This window comes from Nicotiana tabacum, chromosome 19, assembly GCF_000715075.1.
Source record: "Nicotiana tabacum cultivar K326 chromosome 19, ASM71507v2, whole genome shotgun sequence".
Classification (NCBI taxonomy): Eukaryota; Viridiplantae; Streptophyta; class Magnoliopsida; order Solanales; family Solanaceae; genus Nicotiana; species Nicotiana tabacum.
In genome coordinates, this window is record NC_134098.1 from 61,732,220 (window position 1) to 61,749,054 (window position 16,835).

The following is a 16,835-nucleotide window of genomic DNA, read 5'->3' on the forward strand; positions in this document are numbered from 1 at the left end:
GGTTGGGTTTTATTTTCCAATACCAAACCAAATCAAACCAAACTACATCGATTTTTTTTTTCGGTTTGACTCGAATTATCGGTTTGGTGCGATTTAGCGATTTTTTTAATTCCCACAAGAAAAGAATACGAAAGGTTATCACTTAATCATGATTAATTAACTTTTTAATCTCATTTTATTACTCCACTTAGCCATAATAAGTAAACATGATTTAAGCATGCACATATTTGTGTAGATTTTTCCAGGGTTTCTTTAATTTTATTTTAGCTTTGAAGTCTAGAAGGAAATATGATTTAAGTTGATTTCAATGCTTCAAGTTGTAGACTTCCAAGTCTAAAATTTGACCAAGCAGGCAGCGTTTTCCTTTGGAAATAAGTTAGCAATACGATATCTGGTTGACCAATCTTTCTTCCTCCCCACATTCATTTTTTCCCAAATCAAACAACACAAGGTAAAAACTTTATGATTCAACATCATCTTCATCACCATTTTTTGCATTTCTCTCAACAAAAAAAGAAAAATAATTTCAAAAATATTAAACATTATTCCCATGCCCAACTTTGAAAAGTGAGTTAGCCAGCTACTCCTGCTACTACCTGTATTACTACTTTAAGTCATTTCCTTTTTATGTCCTCTCTCAAGATCCAAAAAACATCCACTTTTATGTTCTGTAATTCTCAGTCTTTTTGCTCTGCAAGTAAGAAGTTTGTTTGTTGTACTTGTGTACATTAGAAAGTTTGTAACTTTTTGGTGATGGGTTCGAAGCCGTGGCTACATCCGGCTCCAACCTATCGTATTTTGGAGACGTTTTGGGACACAGATGATGATGCCCCAGGTCCACGTTGTGGTCATACTCTTACTGCTGTAGCCGCTACCAAAATTCATGGTCCAAGACTCATCCTCTTTGGTGGCGCCACTGCTATTGAGGGTGGCAGTGGTGCTGCTCCTGGCATACGTAAAATTCTTCTCTTTTACCCTATTTGCTTTGTGACCCTTTTGTCTAAAGATTGAAACTTTACTGTTTCTTGGACTGATACTTTGCTTAATTGGGTGTTAATCTTGATTTTAGGGCTGGGTGGTGTAACCAATTGTGTTCATTCCATATGATGTTTGCCCTTTTTGTGTAAAGATTGAAACTTTGCTGTTTCTTGGACTGATACTTAGCTTAATTGGGTGTTAATCTTGATTTTTAGGGCTGGCTGGTGTAACCAATTGTGTTCATTCATATGATGTTCTTACCAGAAAATGGACCAGGTGTGTTTTCTCTACTTCTCTAATTCTTCTAGGATCTGCAGAGCTAAGTGTGTTGAAGGGGGTTCAATTGAATCCCATTTGTTAAAATATTACACTGAAAAAATAGGGTAAAAACAAACTTTTTTTTTGTATATATGTGAATTGTTGAATCACCTTGATAGTTAAGTGTATTCCCTCTCTATGCAAGTTTGTATTTTTTTTGAATCCCCTTGTTAAAATTTCTGGCTCCGCTACAACGTCACTCTTTGTGTGTGGTGGGGTTTAAGGGAAGTTTGGAATCTAAATGATGATAGTTTCTTAATGGTGGTGATACTGATTTCATGCTCTTCGAATTAACCAGAGTTAGACCTGCTGGTGACCCACCTTCACCAAGGGCTGCACATGCGGCTGCGGCTGTTGGAACTATGGTTGTATTTCAGGTGATCAGAAAGCTAAATTAAAGTATTATCGTTTTTATTTTTATTACTAAAATGATCATTAGAAACAATAACTACTACTCCATATCTCTTGCTGTTTTGTTACTAGGGTGGGATAGGACCGGCAGGGCATTCAACTGATGATCTTTATGTGCTTGACTTGACTAATGACAAATTCAAGTGGCATAGGTTAGCTTCTGGATATGCAGTTGAATTTCATCTCCTTTTTTTAATTATTGTACAGCTCTCGGTCCATGACTAATTACCTCGTTTGTTTCTAGAGTTGTTGTTCAAGGTCAGGGTCCTGGACCGCGGTATGGCCATGTAATGGACTTGGTTGCACAAAGATATCTGGTAACTGTCAGTGGCAATGATGGTGAGCAAATATTTCTATGAATTACTGATTGAGCAGGTTCTTTTTCTTATTACCTTATCAGAAGATAGAGTTTGCGTTCTTTCAACTCTCAACATAATTCACTGCAGGCTGTATTCATTATGACTATGAGCAGATGAGATATGCTACATATCTTCGACCCCCCCCCCCCCCCCACAACCAACACACACACACAAGTTTGGCCAACCAAAAGTTGGAATCACAGAAAAGCACTCTAGAGAATTAGGGTTTTAGGACAAGTCAAAGTAAGAAAAAACATATATGCACTGGCTAGTTTTGCCGCTCTCCCCTTCATAGAAGAGGAATGAAGATGTAAGAACGAAAGATAGCCACTAAAGTAAAATGCTGATTTTATAGAACATTTATCAGACCAACAATGTTATGAGAGAGTGAACATTGGCCTCTTAGGCCCAAACATAGTCATAAGATGAATGTCCTAGAAATGCAAATGTTAAGATTGATGCGAAGTAATACAAGATTGGGCAAGATTAGAAATAATAAAGTCTAACAGATGGTACAACTGGCAACCATGAAGATGTTGGAGTCCTACATTGGTTGAGGGCATGAACTGTTGTCTTCTTATTTAGTGTTGGATAATTCTCACCTCATGAGCTACTTTTAGGATTGAGTTAGGCTCAAGGTTCATTTTCTTAACATGGCATGAAGGGTATGATCCATCCCTATTCTTGGTTTATCGAAATGTTGGGGTCCTATGTTATGGTGTCCTTGCTCCAAATGTCTAATTTTAGGCGCGCGCGCGTGTGTGTGGGGGTGTGTGTGTGTGTGTGTGTGGGGGGGGGGGGTTAGAATCCTACACTGGTTGAGAAAATGGATTGTTGTCTCCTTATATGATTTTCGGCAATCCTCGCCTCATTAGCTAGCTTTTTTATAGAGCAATAACTAGGTTTTGGGGGTTAGCTTAGACCCAAGATCTGTTTCCTAACCAGGTTTATGGAGAAGACTGCATTGGATAGTTTAGCCATGACTTACATAGACCTCCATATGCTCCAGTACGTATGAAATGTTAGTTTAAAAGGTATTAAAAAGGAGATGAGGTATGAGTAAAATCACTTGAAGGAGAGTTGTCTCAAAAGACTTAAAATCTCTAGGAACCAATGCATATTTAGCAAAGATCAGAACACAATGGAAACAAAGTAGGAGCATGATGCAAATAAAGGATTTGTATAGGTGATACGAACTAGTTGGGATTATACTAATCGTCCATGTGGAGATAATTGTGAGATTTAGAGAACCTCTCATTGCCTTAAGCAAACTATTTTATTATTCGAATGAAATGTACCTAAATAGAGCAGAATTAGTATAGACAATTCATATAGTTGACCTTAATTGATTTGGGATTGAGGCGTAGTTCATTGATAGATTGCTTACTGACTGACTATGTAGTCATAAATAGAATTATCATATTTGGAATAACATTATGGATAGTTATGTCTTGATCTAGCTTAGTTTTCCACGACTTTACTTCAATGGTGTCATAGCATGATCTGACCACATTTATTTTTCCTAAAATCTCAGTAACAGTGTGATGTATCCATAACAATGTAATTTTGAAGATTAAAAGCGCATGGTTTATCACAGTTTTTAGGCATACCTTAGGAGCAGAAAAGAGACAGCAAAAAGAAATATGCAGTGGTAGCATTACTTTATCATTAAAAAATTTACCTTTATAAAACCCTGTAACGTGACTGATAAAAGATGATTGGAAGACCTCTTTTCCTTAGCTGTCCTAGACAAACATCCATTGTTTTGGATCAAGTTGACTTGATTGAATAATGCACGTCATATCTCATTCTGCAGCTTGCCTTTCAGATGGATTGAGAGTTCTATGCTGAACATATATATGCTGCATGAAATTTCCTTCTCAAAAAACATATATGCTGCATGTAGTTTATAGCTCTCTGTTGCTTAGCCCTCGTATATATTCTATATGTTTAATTTTCACTGATTTCCAGGGAAAAGAGTTCTGTCTGATGCTTGGGCGTTGGATACTGCTCAGAAACCTTATGTGTGGCAGAGGCTCAATCCAGAAGGCGATAAACCGTCAGCTAGAATGTGAGTCTCCACTGTTTAATCTCAGTTCCAAGTATTCTTGGTAACTTCGAGGGTCTTCCTGGTTGGTTTTTCTTGATGTTATTGTTGTTGTTAATGTACTATCATTAGATAGTCCAATTCATGAATTTCAGACAAATAGATCTTCTATATCCATTGAATACTACCCTATGTTCATGCTAAAAAGCTGTTCTGGGTTGACTATAGAAGCGTTTCTCAGAAACTAGGTGACAAATGATAGACGGGAGTAACAAAAATATTTACTCTTGAGGTATTGGCGTACTTATTCATCTATGAGCTTATGCGAGGATCCTTTAATTCTGAGCAAGGGCTTGAGTCGCTTGACCCATTTAGGACTTTCTCCTCTTTAATCTCTCTGTTCAGATCACTGATCACCCATGTGTCTTCTATTCATACCTTGTCACCGCGTTGGGCATAAAATGCCACTTCGCAACTTATGGTGTTCTTTCAATTCTTTTTATTTTATTGCAGAAGCACATATCCACTTTTTATATATCTCTTCCCCATATGCTATGAAAATGTGTTTCTGTCCTCGAAATTGTCCATTGAAAACTGTCTGGTGCTGCTATCTCGCAGTTATTATTTACTCTGTCATACCTCTCTGAAGTAGTTGATCAGAAAATGTCTTTGACTTGATACCTCCACCAAGATTCTGCTTCCAACATAATTCTCTCCTTCAATCTTACCACAGTAGACTTCTTTTATTTTGCCTTTTCAATCTACGGTTGCTTCTCTCTCTCTCTCTCTCGCACGCTCTTTCTCTCACTCTCTCTTGTTCTTTGTACTTATTATTTGTTCTTGGTAGCCTACATACTCATTCATGGTGTGGTTTTCTTACTCATAATGGTACTGAAAATTTATGTTCTCTTAGGTATGCAACAGCTAGTGCTCGGACCGATGGCATGTTTTTGCTTTGCGGTGGGAGAGATGCTTCAGGCACGGTAAGTAAGTTGTTTATATAGTCATCAACATTTAGACTGATAAACTCTTCCACTGGCTTGTTTCCTGCTTCAAAATAGCGAGTTCTTTTTAGCTGATGCTCACAGTTTGTTAGATTTTTAACATTATTTTGAAAATGGCATTCAAATTGTGTTTTGTTTTGGCATACAAAGGAAAACTAAAGTAGCTGGTTTTAGGTGTTTGTAAGCTCAATCTTCTTGGATATGTAATTGTTCTTTCAGCAGCTGTTAATGCAACTAATAGTCCTAAATGAGGATGGCCTCTGTTACTGTTGGTTACGACCTGGATAGTGCTTTTGATATGTAGCCTTTAGATGATGTGGTTGCTGATTCCTGGATGTGCTTCCATGTGCAGCCCTTAACAGATGCTTATGGCCTGCTTATGCATAGGAATGGTCAGTGGGAGTGGACTCTTGCACCAGGAGTAGCACCATCACCGAGGTATCAACATGCTGCGGTGAGTACTACTCCCTCTGTTCTATTTTCTGTGTAAGTGTTTGACTTCAGAAACTAAAGAAGATTTTTGACATGTAAGCTAAATATATGCAAACTACCAAAATTATCTTTCTACATGTCTTTTCATCTTTTCTCTCCTTAAAAAAGAATGAACTTCTATATCAAGTGGGTCCAAACAAGTCATATCGTTAAGAGTAAAATGGGGACGCTAAGATTAAATAACTTCCAAAAAGAGAAAGGTGTCATTCTTTTTGGGACAGACTAAGAGGAATGAGTGTGGGAGTAATATTTCTGCAGTTTGGGTCATGTCTATCCTGTTTGCCTCCCACGGTCCACACTTTTTCTGAAAATTTTTGAATATCATTTTTGCCGGTGATCAGGTATTTGTTGGTGCAAGATTGCATGTTACAGGAGGTGTTCTTAGAGGTGGACGTGCAGTAGAAGGTGAAGCAGCTGTTGCAGGTAAATGTGGGATTATCCTTTGTGCATAATTTGATTGCGTATATATTGTTAATGGGATGTCATTAAATCTTTTCAATTTTATTGCTTTTAAAAAGTGTTGGACACAGCAGCTGGAGTTTGGCTAGATAGAAATGGCCTGGTAACCGCTTCACGTGGTAGCAAGGCCCACGCTGAACAAGATCCTTCTTTGGAGCTTATGCGTCGCTGTCGGCATGCAGCTGCATCTGTTGGTGTTCGGATATATATCTATGGTGGTCTTAGAGGAGGTAATGAAAGCCGCAGGCAGATGCAGATTTTAGACTGTTCGAATGATGTCTATTCTTCTCCTTTTAATAACCACACTCCCAACTAGTAAAAAAGCTTCAACTGGTTAATCTCTGTACACTTATCTTGCAGAATGCTCGATCTAGTGATAAATGTATTTACATGAGTTAAGCTCTGAGAAGGTTAGGGTTTCTATAAAGGTCTGTGTGACTAAGAGTCCGTTTGAATTGGCTTAAAAAAAGTGGCTTTTCCGCATAAATAGCTTTTAAGCCAAAAAGCAATAAGTTGGGATTGCCCAGCTTCTTGCTTTTGGCTTGTTTTAAGCAATTTTTAAATTATTTTAAGCACTTTTTGACTTTGCCAAACACTGGGAAAAGCTAAAAAGAGCTTAAAAGCTTATTTGACCAGCTTAAAAGCCAATCCAAACACCCTCTAAGCAAAATTCTTCTGTTAGCACTCCATCTATAAAAGGATTGTCAAATGCTCGGAGTTTATTCACTTTCAGCAACAGATGTGATACAATGACTTTTTTCTTCTTTTTTACGTACCCATAAGAAATCAAATTTTAGACGGAATTTACAATCATTAGTCCAGCATTAGATAATTATTGAAGAGAGCGATGAACAATGACTTGGGAAAGGTTAGCTAAATTTAAGGTCATATGTCCTTTCTGAAGTAATAATAAGCTAGCTAGTGAGATCTTTGGTTTTAAATTCATAATATTTTTGTAAGAGTGAGAGCAGATTGATGTCGTACCTAAGAGATGAATTTGGCAAGTCACATGCACGGATATTTTATGTTGGTAGAAGTAGCATTTTGTACTCTTTTTGTCCCAATTTGTATGACACTTCGATTTTAGGACCTTCGAAAATATTTAAGGTGAATTTACAATGATTACAAAGATTAAAATTCACAGATACATTTCAGCTTTAACCAGTGGTCAAATGTCTTCACTGTTTTTTTTATAAAGTAAATTGTATTAATCAAAAGGGAGAAAAAACTCCCGCATACAAGAAGTATACCAAAAAGTAGAGAATTTATATCGAACATGATTCTCTACAAAAGACGCGCAATCTTTTACACAAGCAGGGGCTATATGTGTGCACCAAAAAGCGATCAAAGTGTGCACCAAAAAGCGATCAAAGATAAAAGACTATTCTTAAGATGTGAAAACGGAAACTCAATCCCATCAAAAACTCTCCTATTTCTCTCTCCCCAGACTATCCACGTGAGAGCTAATAGGGCGAACTTCCACGCCTTTTGCTTGCTTCTTCTACGGAAACCGGCCCAGCTATATAGCATTTCCTTTACAGTGTTTGGCATCACCCATTGAACACCAAAAAGATTCAAGATTGCCCTCCACAAACCCCAGGACACAGGGCAATGCAGCAGAAGATGATCAACTTCTTCCCCTGAGCTTTTACACATGTAGCACTAACTAACAAGTGTAATTCCTCTCTTTCGCAAATTTTCAGCTGTCAAGATCACTCCCCTCGCTGCTAGCCATGCAAAAAAGCACACCTTCGTGGGCGCTTTAGGAATCCAGATCGATGAGTATGGAAAAGTAGCCTCCTCTCTCGCCAACATACTCTGGTAAAATGACTTTACGATGAACAAACCATCGCCACACAACCCCCATCTCCAAAAATCGCAAGATGGATGGGGCATGTCTGCCTGTATAGCAGTGCCAACAAATTTTGGAGCTCCGAAATCTCCCAATCTTGTATGTTCCTTCTAAAAGAAAGGTCCCATACTACCCCCTTCATGCTCCTTGCGAATCTGTTGGACCATCAATTCCTTCTGGTTTGAAACTCTGAAGACGTGGGGAAAGAGATCCTCAGAGTATCCTCTCCACACCACCTGTGATTCCAAAAACTGATTCTCCTTCCATCTCCCACTTTGTAAGTGATGTTGCAATAGAAAGCTTCCCAGTTCTTCATGATGTTCCTCCACATGCCACACCCGAATGATGCTGTGATTGCCTTGTTCCTCCAACCCGCCCCGTGGAATCGTACTTTTCTACTATGACCTCCCTCCATAGAGCATGCTTTTCTACCCCGAATCTCCACATCCACTTCCCCAACAAAGCTCTGTTGAATACCCTAAGATCTTTTACTCCAAGTCCACCCCACTTCTTTGGGGAAGTGACTGTCTGCCAATTCACTAGATGAAACTTTCTAGTTCCATCTGCCGCATCCCAAAGAAAATTCCTTTGAAGCCGCTCCAGTTTTTTTGTGATGCTCACAGGAGCTTGCAACAGGGACAAGTAATAGGTAGGGATACTCGACAAAGTGCTTTTGATAAGCACTTCTTTACCGCCTTTTGACAAGTACCGTTTCTGCCAGCCTGCTAATCTTTTTTCAACCCTTTCAATGACTGGATTCCAAACCGTAGTATCCTTATGCAAAGCGCCCAATGGTGGACCCAGGTAAGTAGTGGGAAGAGAGGCCAACTTGCATCCGAGAACATGAGACAAAGCATCAATGTTAGCAACCTCACCCACCGGGAAAATCTCACACTTGCCGAGGTTGATTTTGAGTCCTGATACTATCTGAAGCCACTGCAGTACCTACTTTAAGCAGGTCAACTGATCCATATCGGCATCACAGAAAACCAGGGTGTCATCCGCAAAAAGCAAATGATAGACTCTTCGGGCACTGAGCACCCCGATCGGAGCTGAGAATCCTCTCAAGAAACCTCCACCCGCCGCACGATCCATCATTTTACTCAGAGCATCCATCACTAAAATGAATAGCATGGGGGATATGGGGTCACCTTGCCTGAGACCCCTAGAGCTGCCAAAGAAACCACACGAGCTACCATTAACCAGGACAAAGAATCTGACTGAGGAAAATGCAGAACTTGATCCATCCCCTCCATCTTTCCCCAAACCCCATCCGCTTCATAATGAAGTCCAGGAACTCCCAATTGACATGGTCGAAAGCCTTCTCAAGGTCCAACTTGCACAGTAAGTCGGGTTCTCTATTTTTCCTTCTGGAGTCTACAAGTTCATTTGCCGCCAGAGCAGCATCCAGGATTTGCCTACCTTCCACAAACGCATTCTGGGAGGACGAAACAGATACGTCAAGAACCTTCTTGAGTCTGTTGGAGAGCACTTTAGAAATAATCTTGTAAATGCTCCCCACGAGACTGATAGGCCTGTAGTCTCTGATACAAGATGCGCCTTCCTTCTTAGGTACAATAGTAATAAAAGAAGCATTGATACTTCTCTCGAAAGCACCATTCACGTGGAAGTATTCAATGGCTTCCATCAACTCCCCCTTAATGGTGTCCCAACAGAGCTGGAAGAAGGCCAAGGAGAAACCATCAGACCCGGGGGCCTTATCACCAGAACAACTCGACACAGCATCGTGCACCTCCTCCTCCTCGAAAGCTCTTTCCAGCCACTCACTGTCTCCCTCCCCTATGTGGTTGAACTTTATTCCCCCCAAAGTAGGCCTCCAACTAACTTCCTCTTTGTATAAGTTCTCATAAAACCCCACTATCGCCCCTTTTACCTCCTCATCTCCCTCAATCCTCACCCCATCCACAACTAAGGACTCTATGAAGTTTCTCCTTCGATTTGCAACCGCAACCCTGTGGAAAAACTTGGTATTCGAATCCCCCTCCTTTAACCAGAACGCCCTTGATTTTTGTCGCCAACTAGTCTCCTGAGCTATTGCTAACTCGACTATTTCCCTCTTAACCTCCCCCAATTTCGCTTTCTCAGATTCATCTAGCTCCCTCGACCCTTCCCCTCTCTCTAATTCCCCCAATTCATGCATAAGCTCCCTCATTTTGACCTCTACCCTCCCGAAGACCTCCTTATTCCACCTAATAATATCTCCCTTGAGCAATTTGAGTTTCTTCGACAGACGGAATGATGGTGACCCTGATACCCCGTAGCTTGTCCACCATTCTTTCACTTTGTCACCAAATCCTGGCACTTTCAACCACATGTTCTCGAATCGGAAGGGAGCACGCACCCCCTCCCTCTGCATCCATCTAGCAAGATAGGCAAATGATCCGAAGTCAGCCTAGGTAAAGGAATCTGCAGCACATTCGGCACCAGCTCATCCCAGGAGGGCGATATCAGAAATCTATCAAGTCTAGACCTTGAGTTGGAATCCTCCGCCCTGGCCCAAGTAAACCTTTCCTCTGACAGAGGAAGATCAAATGAGAAAGTGATCATTGATGAAGTCAAAAAACTCCTCCATGGCCCTCGAAATCAGATTACACCCTAATCTCTTATCCGGGAATCTAATAGTGTTAAAGTCTCTCCCTAGAACCCATGGAATGTCCTATTCCCCCATAATATTGGCCACTTCCTCCCAGAAAGACACATTGGACCCTTCCCCTACCGGTCCGTACACTTCCCCAAATCCCCACTCCACCCCACTCACTCTATCTTTGACGAGAGTTGCTAAAGAAAAAACTCCCTTCCTAATCTCCTTTACCTCCAAACTTCTATCATCCCACATAAGTAGAATGCCCCCGGCACTTCCCGTTGCTGGAACCCAGTCATATTTCACCCAACTACCTCTCCAGACACTTCTCACGATCGCATCCGACAAAACTTCCATTTTGGTCTCCTGAAAACAAACTAGGTTGGCACCCCACTCCCTAACTCCCATTTTGATGATGGCCATTTTTGTTTGGGTCATTCATTCCCCTCACATTCCATGAAAGAATCTTAACTTCCATAAGTAACAATAGCCCCCATTTCCTCACCCCCCTAGCCGAGGTCCCTTTCTCCCTGTCACACACCCGGCCCCTTCTCTGATACACCACTACATCCCCTAAGTTATTTTGCTTAACACCTTTACCCAACTCTCTTCCTGCACCTTCGTAAAAAGACTGTTGCTCAATCTCCCTCAACAGTTCTAGCACCCTATCTTCCTTCCCTTCAAAAGAAACACCTAAGAACTTCCCAAAGTTTAATAGTTTATCCTCCATCCAGAAGGACATATCCCTTTCTCTAATCCGTGACGAAATTGGACATGCGTCTTCTGTAAGTACCTTTTCCTTGCCCCTACCGGAGGAATGCAAGACCATAGCATTGCTAGCAATAAGAACTTTAGGTGCCGGGTGGATCTCGTCGTTTCCTTGAGAGGCACCAACCTCTGAAATTAATGCCTCTCTGGCAAGGTAACGTGATGGAACCCTTGGCGGCATATTAACTGGTATTACTGGCCCGCTTCTGACATCAGTTGGGGCAAGCGCGGCAATCTCCCCAGAAGAGGAAGGAGCTTGTATTGTAACCTCAGCACAGGGGGAGATGAGGGGGCGATGGAGTTGGGTCCATCAAAGGCGGGGGCCGTGGAATGACACCATCAGCTTTAGCCGGTGCTGCCCCTGGAGCAGTGGCCGAAGAGGGGCGCAGGTCACTAGTGCTTGGTGAAGAAATACCACTGTGTGAGGCATCATTGACAGAAGAAGAAGGAGCGACGGCTCCCATATGCTTAGGAGCCTTATCAGACGCAGCTTGATATAATCTGGGCCCCTTGGGATCAATTTTAATAGAATTGGGAAAAGTTGCTTGGCCTATGTGTGGAGGCCCAGGCCTATACTTGCTGAAATCTTGCCCGGCCCTATGATAGTTAAAAGAGGACCGGCCCATTCTGCCTTTCCAGCCCGCATCACTAACCCATTCACGTCTTTTCCTCCTGTTAAAATTTTGTCTTCTTCTCCCAAATTCAAACCTCCCGTCTCTTCTCGATCTAACGTTTGATTCCGGCTTAGTCCACTGATCCGGTGAGCCCTCCCCTCCCCTCAGAGACTGATTTCCCCTCCCCTCCCTTCTAATAAATGTCTTCACTGTTACACTAACTTATCAACTACTACTTTCATATTTTTCTTCTCTTGTTAGTGCTGACTTTCCTTGTAACACTCCGTGCTCCATACTTACTATGTCACATAAAATGAGATGGAGGGAATACTTGTTTGCTGTAGGAATATTAGTTTTGCAAAAAAAAAAAACCAATATTCCTACATCAAACAAGTACCCCCTCCATCTCATTTTAGTTTTGCAATGAATGTTATTGTGGAAAGGACCTTCATATGGAACCAAAAGAACCTCATAGTAAGGGTGGTCTATGCTTTTGTTAGTCGCATGCTGATCAAGATACTCACTGGATCATTTGGTTTCACGGTGTTCTTAAATCAGATACTTTGGCTGCAGATACGCTTTTGGATGAATGTCTGATTGCAGAAAATTCTCCATTACATTCTGACATCAATTCCCCAGTCTTAACATCTGAGAGAGCCCCAACCGTTGGCTCTCCAATGTCAAACAACTCAAATATATTAACTCCAGATGGAAAACCAGAGATCCACCCATCTGGTGGGTTGAGGTAATATTTCGCTGTTATCTCTAGTTCTTGATATCATTTTTCATTTAGCTCATCCTCATTATTTGAAGCGTTGCATTTTAACAGCATGGATAAAGATTCTATGGAAAAATTGACCAAGGATTTTGCTGCTGAAGCTGAGGCTGCTAATGCTGTCTGGCAATTAGCGCAGGCTGCGTCTGCCACTCCTGAAGAAACATCCGTCTCAGACGAGAGCTCTCAAGTTCCAGACACCGGTTCTGAGGGTAGCGACAGTGAGTCAGCTGTCCGCCTCCATACTAGAGCTGTATGTACTCTGCTCTTTCGTCTAGTGTTAGTTTATTTTGGCAGGCGGCGAAATCACTTTTCTAATACTGCAGGTTGTAGTTGCAAAAGAAACTGTTGGGAACCTGGGGGGAATGGTGAGGCAATTGTCATTGGATCAATTTGAAAATGAGAGCAGACGAATGCTTCCCTCATATAATGATATTTCAAATCCAACAAAAAAATTCGCGCGGCAGAAATCACCTCAAGGATTGCATAAGAAGGTAAGCCCCAGCAAGCTGCAATTTCTTTTTTTCTCAATCCTTAATGATTTAACAACAGTAATCTCTATTTGTTATATTCCTTTTGCTGATCTTTACTTGTCGGAATATGTAATCTTCTGTTGCTGTATTGCAGATCATATCCACTTTGCTTAGGCCGCGAAATTGGAAAGCACCTGTTAATAGAAAGTTCTTTCTCGATTCATATGAAGTGGGTGAGCTTTGTTATGCAGCTGAGCAGATCTTCATGCATGAGCCTACAGTACTTCAATTGAAAGCTCCTGTCAAAGTCTTTGGTGATCTTCATGGACAGTTTGGTGATCTGATGCGGCTATTTGATGAATATGGATTTCCTTCAACTGCTGGAGATATTACGTAAGTCTGATCGAAGCTTGACCATTAGGTTTTTCATTTGTAGTAGCCAGACTGCTCTGAACAATTTCAACATAAGCTTGCGTTTCAGTTTCTAGCATGCTTCCCAAATCTAATTATCTTAACTCTGAACAAAGATGAGTAAAGGAAGTAATTATGTTAAATTTGAGATAAGTTGAAAGGAATCTGAAATTTAATTTGTCCAGGAAAGTTTATTCATCCTTGTCAAAATCCTTCTGCAGATAATCAGCCATATACAGAAGTAGTAGTTGTAGTAAAATAACTTAGGGGAAGAAAATCTTCCATGATCAGAGTGTAAAGAATGTCTCCTAGCACCAGCAGTCAGCGACAAACTTATAGATGACAGCTACCCCTGCCAAAGAAAGATTAGTTTGCCTAGCATATGATATGATAGCTTAAATAATTGGGATAACTCCTCCTTAGCTTAAAGTGTTAGTTGGATTCTGTGGAATATCTCCTATTTGACTCTAAACCTGCTCATAAGTTCATGGGTGCGCAGCTTCCTAATACTTTTTTACTACTTAAGTATCCGGACAAGTGTTCGTTCTTTGGCCTTAGGTAGCCTGTTAAAGGAATTATTAGTTGGAAGTCTGGAATACTGTACTTTTGATATAGTTTTACCACTATTGTTGGTTTTGCCAAACTAAATTGCTAGTAATCCATATTCTCCAGCTCTCAACTTTGGTTCAACATAGGTAGAACAACGGGGGATGTGTGTTAGGCACACATCAGAAGTTCGAATCCTGGCTGATGAACCAAGTCTGGTATTTAAGAGGTGGTTAGAGGGGTGGGTCCCATTATCCCCCCGAGTTTCAAAGCTGAAAACAATGAATCTCTGGATTCTTACCACACACAAAAAAAAAGTGAATCCCCAGGTCGATGTTGCAAGTTCTTTATCCCTGTCACTAAGTAGAAAATCCAGTGTCTAGATATTTATATTTTGCTGACCAATATGCCGAAGACTGTTAATTATCCTATTAAATACTATTTCTTGTGCCTGAAAGATCAATGTCTTGATTCCTAAGGTCCGCCATTATTTGCAAGATTATTTTTGCTATAATTTCATCGTCTATAAACTAAGAAGTTTGATGTTTGTCTTTCTGAGGCTCGAAAGTTGTTATCACTTTGTAACAATCAAAAGAAAATGTTAAACAGTTTTGAAGCTTTTTAACAATTAATGAAATATTTACTATTGTACTCTATCTCCCGTTATCAACTTCTCTAGTGTCTGATGACACACTGCTTTGTGTGTTTCAGTTACATTGACTATTTGTTTCTGGGTGATTACGTTGATCGAGGACAGCACAGCTTGGAGACAATCACTTTACTCCTGGCTCTGAAGGTAATCCTTGACTTGTCTAACATGGTACTTTGCCTGTCATGTATTGACATCCCTTTATTTAACCAAATCGTTCACTTGTTCTAAATTTCAGATTGAATATCCAGAGAATGTACATTTGATAAGGGGGAATCATGAAGCTGCTGATATAAATGCACTTTTTGGCTTCCGTATTGAATGCATCGAGAGAATGGTAAGTTATAATGTCGAATATATATCCTTAAAATGTATTGGGCTATTCTGATGTAAGACATCCATGTAGGGAGAGAGTGATGGGATCTGGGCATGGACGCGTTTCAATCAGCTTTTTAACTATCTTCCATTGGCTGCCCTCATCGAAAAGAAAATCATCTGCATGCATGGTGGCATAGGGAGGTCAATTAATTCAGTTGAGCAGATAGAAAAGATAGAGAGGCCTATAACAATGGATGCTGGTTCGATAGTCTTAATGGATTTGCTATGGTATGTTGCTTTTTCAATACCGTCTGTCAAGCATTCAGGGAAAGATTTTTGTCATTGATTTTATTTGCAGGTCTGATCCCACAGAAAATGACAGTGTAGAAGGATTAAGACCTAATGCCAGAGGGCCTGGTCTTGTAACATTTGGGGTATGTCACGCTTTTTTTAATTGATTTCACCAGTTCAACTAGATAATTGATAGTAAAAGTTTCAGACAGCCTGCGATAGATAAATCATTTTAAGTGTTAAATTTCTTAATTCTGTGTTTTTCATCTTGTATGGTCTTCACTGAAATTTTTTCTTTTCTTTTAAACTCAATTTTTATTTATTATTCGTGATTTGATCCACCATATTACGGATTAACAGAAGGATGCACATGTCTACTATCATATGGGACCTTATATTTTTCATGTCAAGTTTCATTTACAAACTACAATGTGATCTTATGACAATTGTGGCTTTCACAACTTTGCAGCCTGATCGTGTTACTGACTTCTGCAAGAAAAACAAACTACAGCTGATTATAAGAGCACATGAGTGTGTTATGGATGGATTTGAAAGATTTGCCCAGGGGCAGCTGATCACTCTTTTTTCTGCCACCAACTATTGTGGTATGCATTAAATACTAAAGTTTTTTTCTTTCCCATGTATTACAGTACGCATTCTAACCAAGAAAGTACATTCAGGAACCGCCAACAATGCTGGTGCTATACTAGTAGTAGGCAGAGGGTTGGTTATTGTTCCAAAGTTGATCCATCCTTTGCCTCCTCCTCTTCAATCCCCTGAAACGTCTCCAGAACGAGTAATGGAGGACACTTGGATGCAGGTACTAATATTACTTTATTTTTTCCTATTTGAGCAGACATTTTATTTTACAATTGTCATATTGTTTCCTACTGAGGTGTACTTATAGATGTTCTTTGTCTTTAGGAACTCAACATTCAAAGACCGCCTACTCCTACTAGGGGTCGTCCACAACCAGATCATGACCGGAGCTCACTTGCCTATATTTGATGCCCAGTCGTCTATTTTGGATATTTCATTTTGCTCTATTGTGGAGTCACAAATTCCGTTGTGATGCATTCATAAATTGCTTGGAAATTCAGCACAGATCGACCATGTAACTATTTCCGTACAGTCTACAGAAGCCCTGTTGTATTCTACAGATACTAGTCAGAAGGCATCCAACATGTAACATAGCTGGAGAGGTAGAGGTTTAGCTGTTAAAGAGTGAAAAATTGATATAGATTAATATTAATGAAGTTTAAACAGGGTTATTTATAGAAAAGGGAGTATTGTTAGCAGAGTGCTAGGTGTTGTGATGTAAAAAGCTACGGATGTGTTTTTTCTTAACTTAATTATCAGTGTGGCTTCCCTGTAAAATATTATTTCACTGAAATTAGAAAAATCATCTACGTCGACATGTACCAGATCATGTCGCAGACCCTTTAAGGTTGAAATATTTGGGTTTCAA

At 40.3% G+C, this 16,835-nt stretch overlaps 1 protein-coding gene across 2 annotated transcripts; it reads left to right on the plus strand.

Annotated features, from left to right (window-relative positions):
- The first annotated feature begins 364 nt into the window (after nt 1–364).
- On the plus strand, nt 365–16,821 carry LOC107800858 (serine/threonine-protein phosphatase BSL1). Of its 2 annotated transcripts, none has more exons than XM_016624100.2 (21): nt 365–451; nt 1,194–1,254; nt 1,595–1,673; nt 1,780–1,859; nt 1,952–2,046; nt 4,038–4,137; nt 5,027–5,096; nt 5,470–5,571; nt 5,951–6,032; nt 6,128–6,298; nt 12,478–12,649; nt 12,734–12,932; nt 13,006–13,173; nt 13,307–13,545; nt 14,821–14,905; nt 14,997–15,095; nt 15,165–15,364; nt 15,435–15,510; nt 15,837–15,972; nt 16,048–16,187; nt 16,292–16,821. In XM_016624100.2, exons 3-21 carry the CDS (start codon nt 1,659–1,661, stop codon nt 16,373–16,375), a joined length of 2,313 nt encoding a protein of 770 aa, XP_016479586.1. In that variant the 5' UTR covers nt 365–451; nt 1,194–1,254; nt 1,595–1,658; the 3' UTR covers nt 16,376–16,821. The 2 variants fall into 2 exon arrangements, with proteins under 2 accessions (XP_016479586.1, XP_016479585.1); XM_016624099.2 differs by having other exon boundaries at nt 374–955.
- Nucleotides 16,822–16,835: the final 14 nt, after the last annotated feature.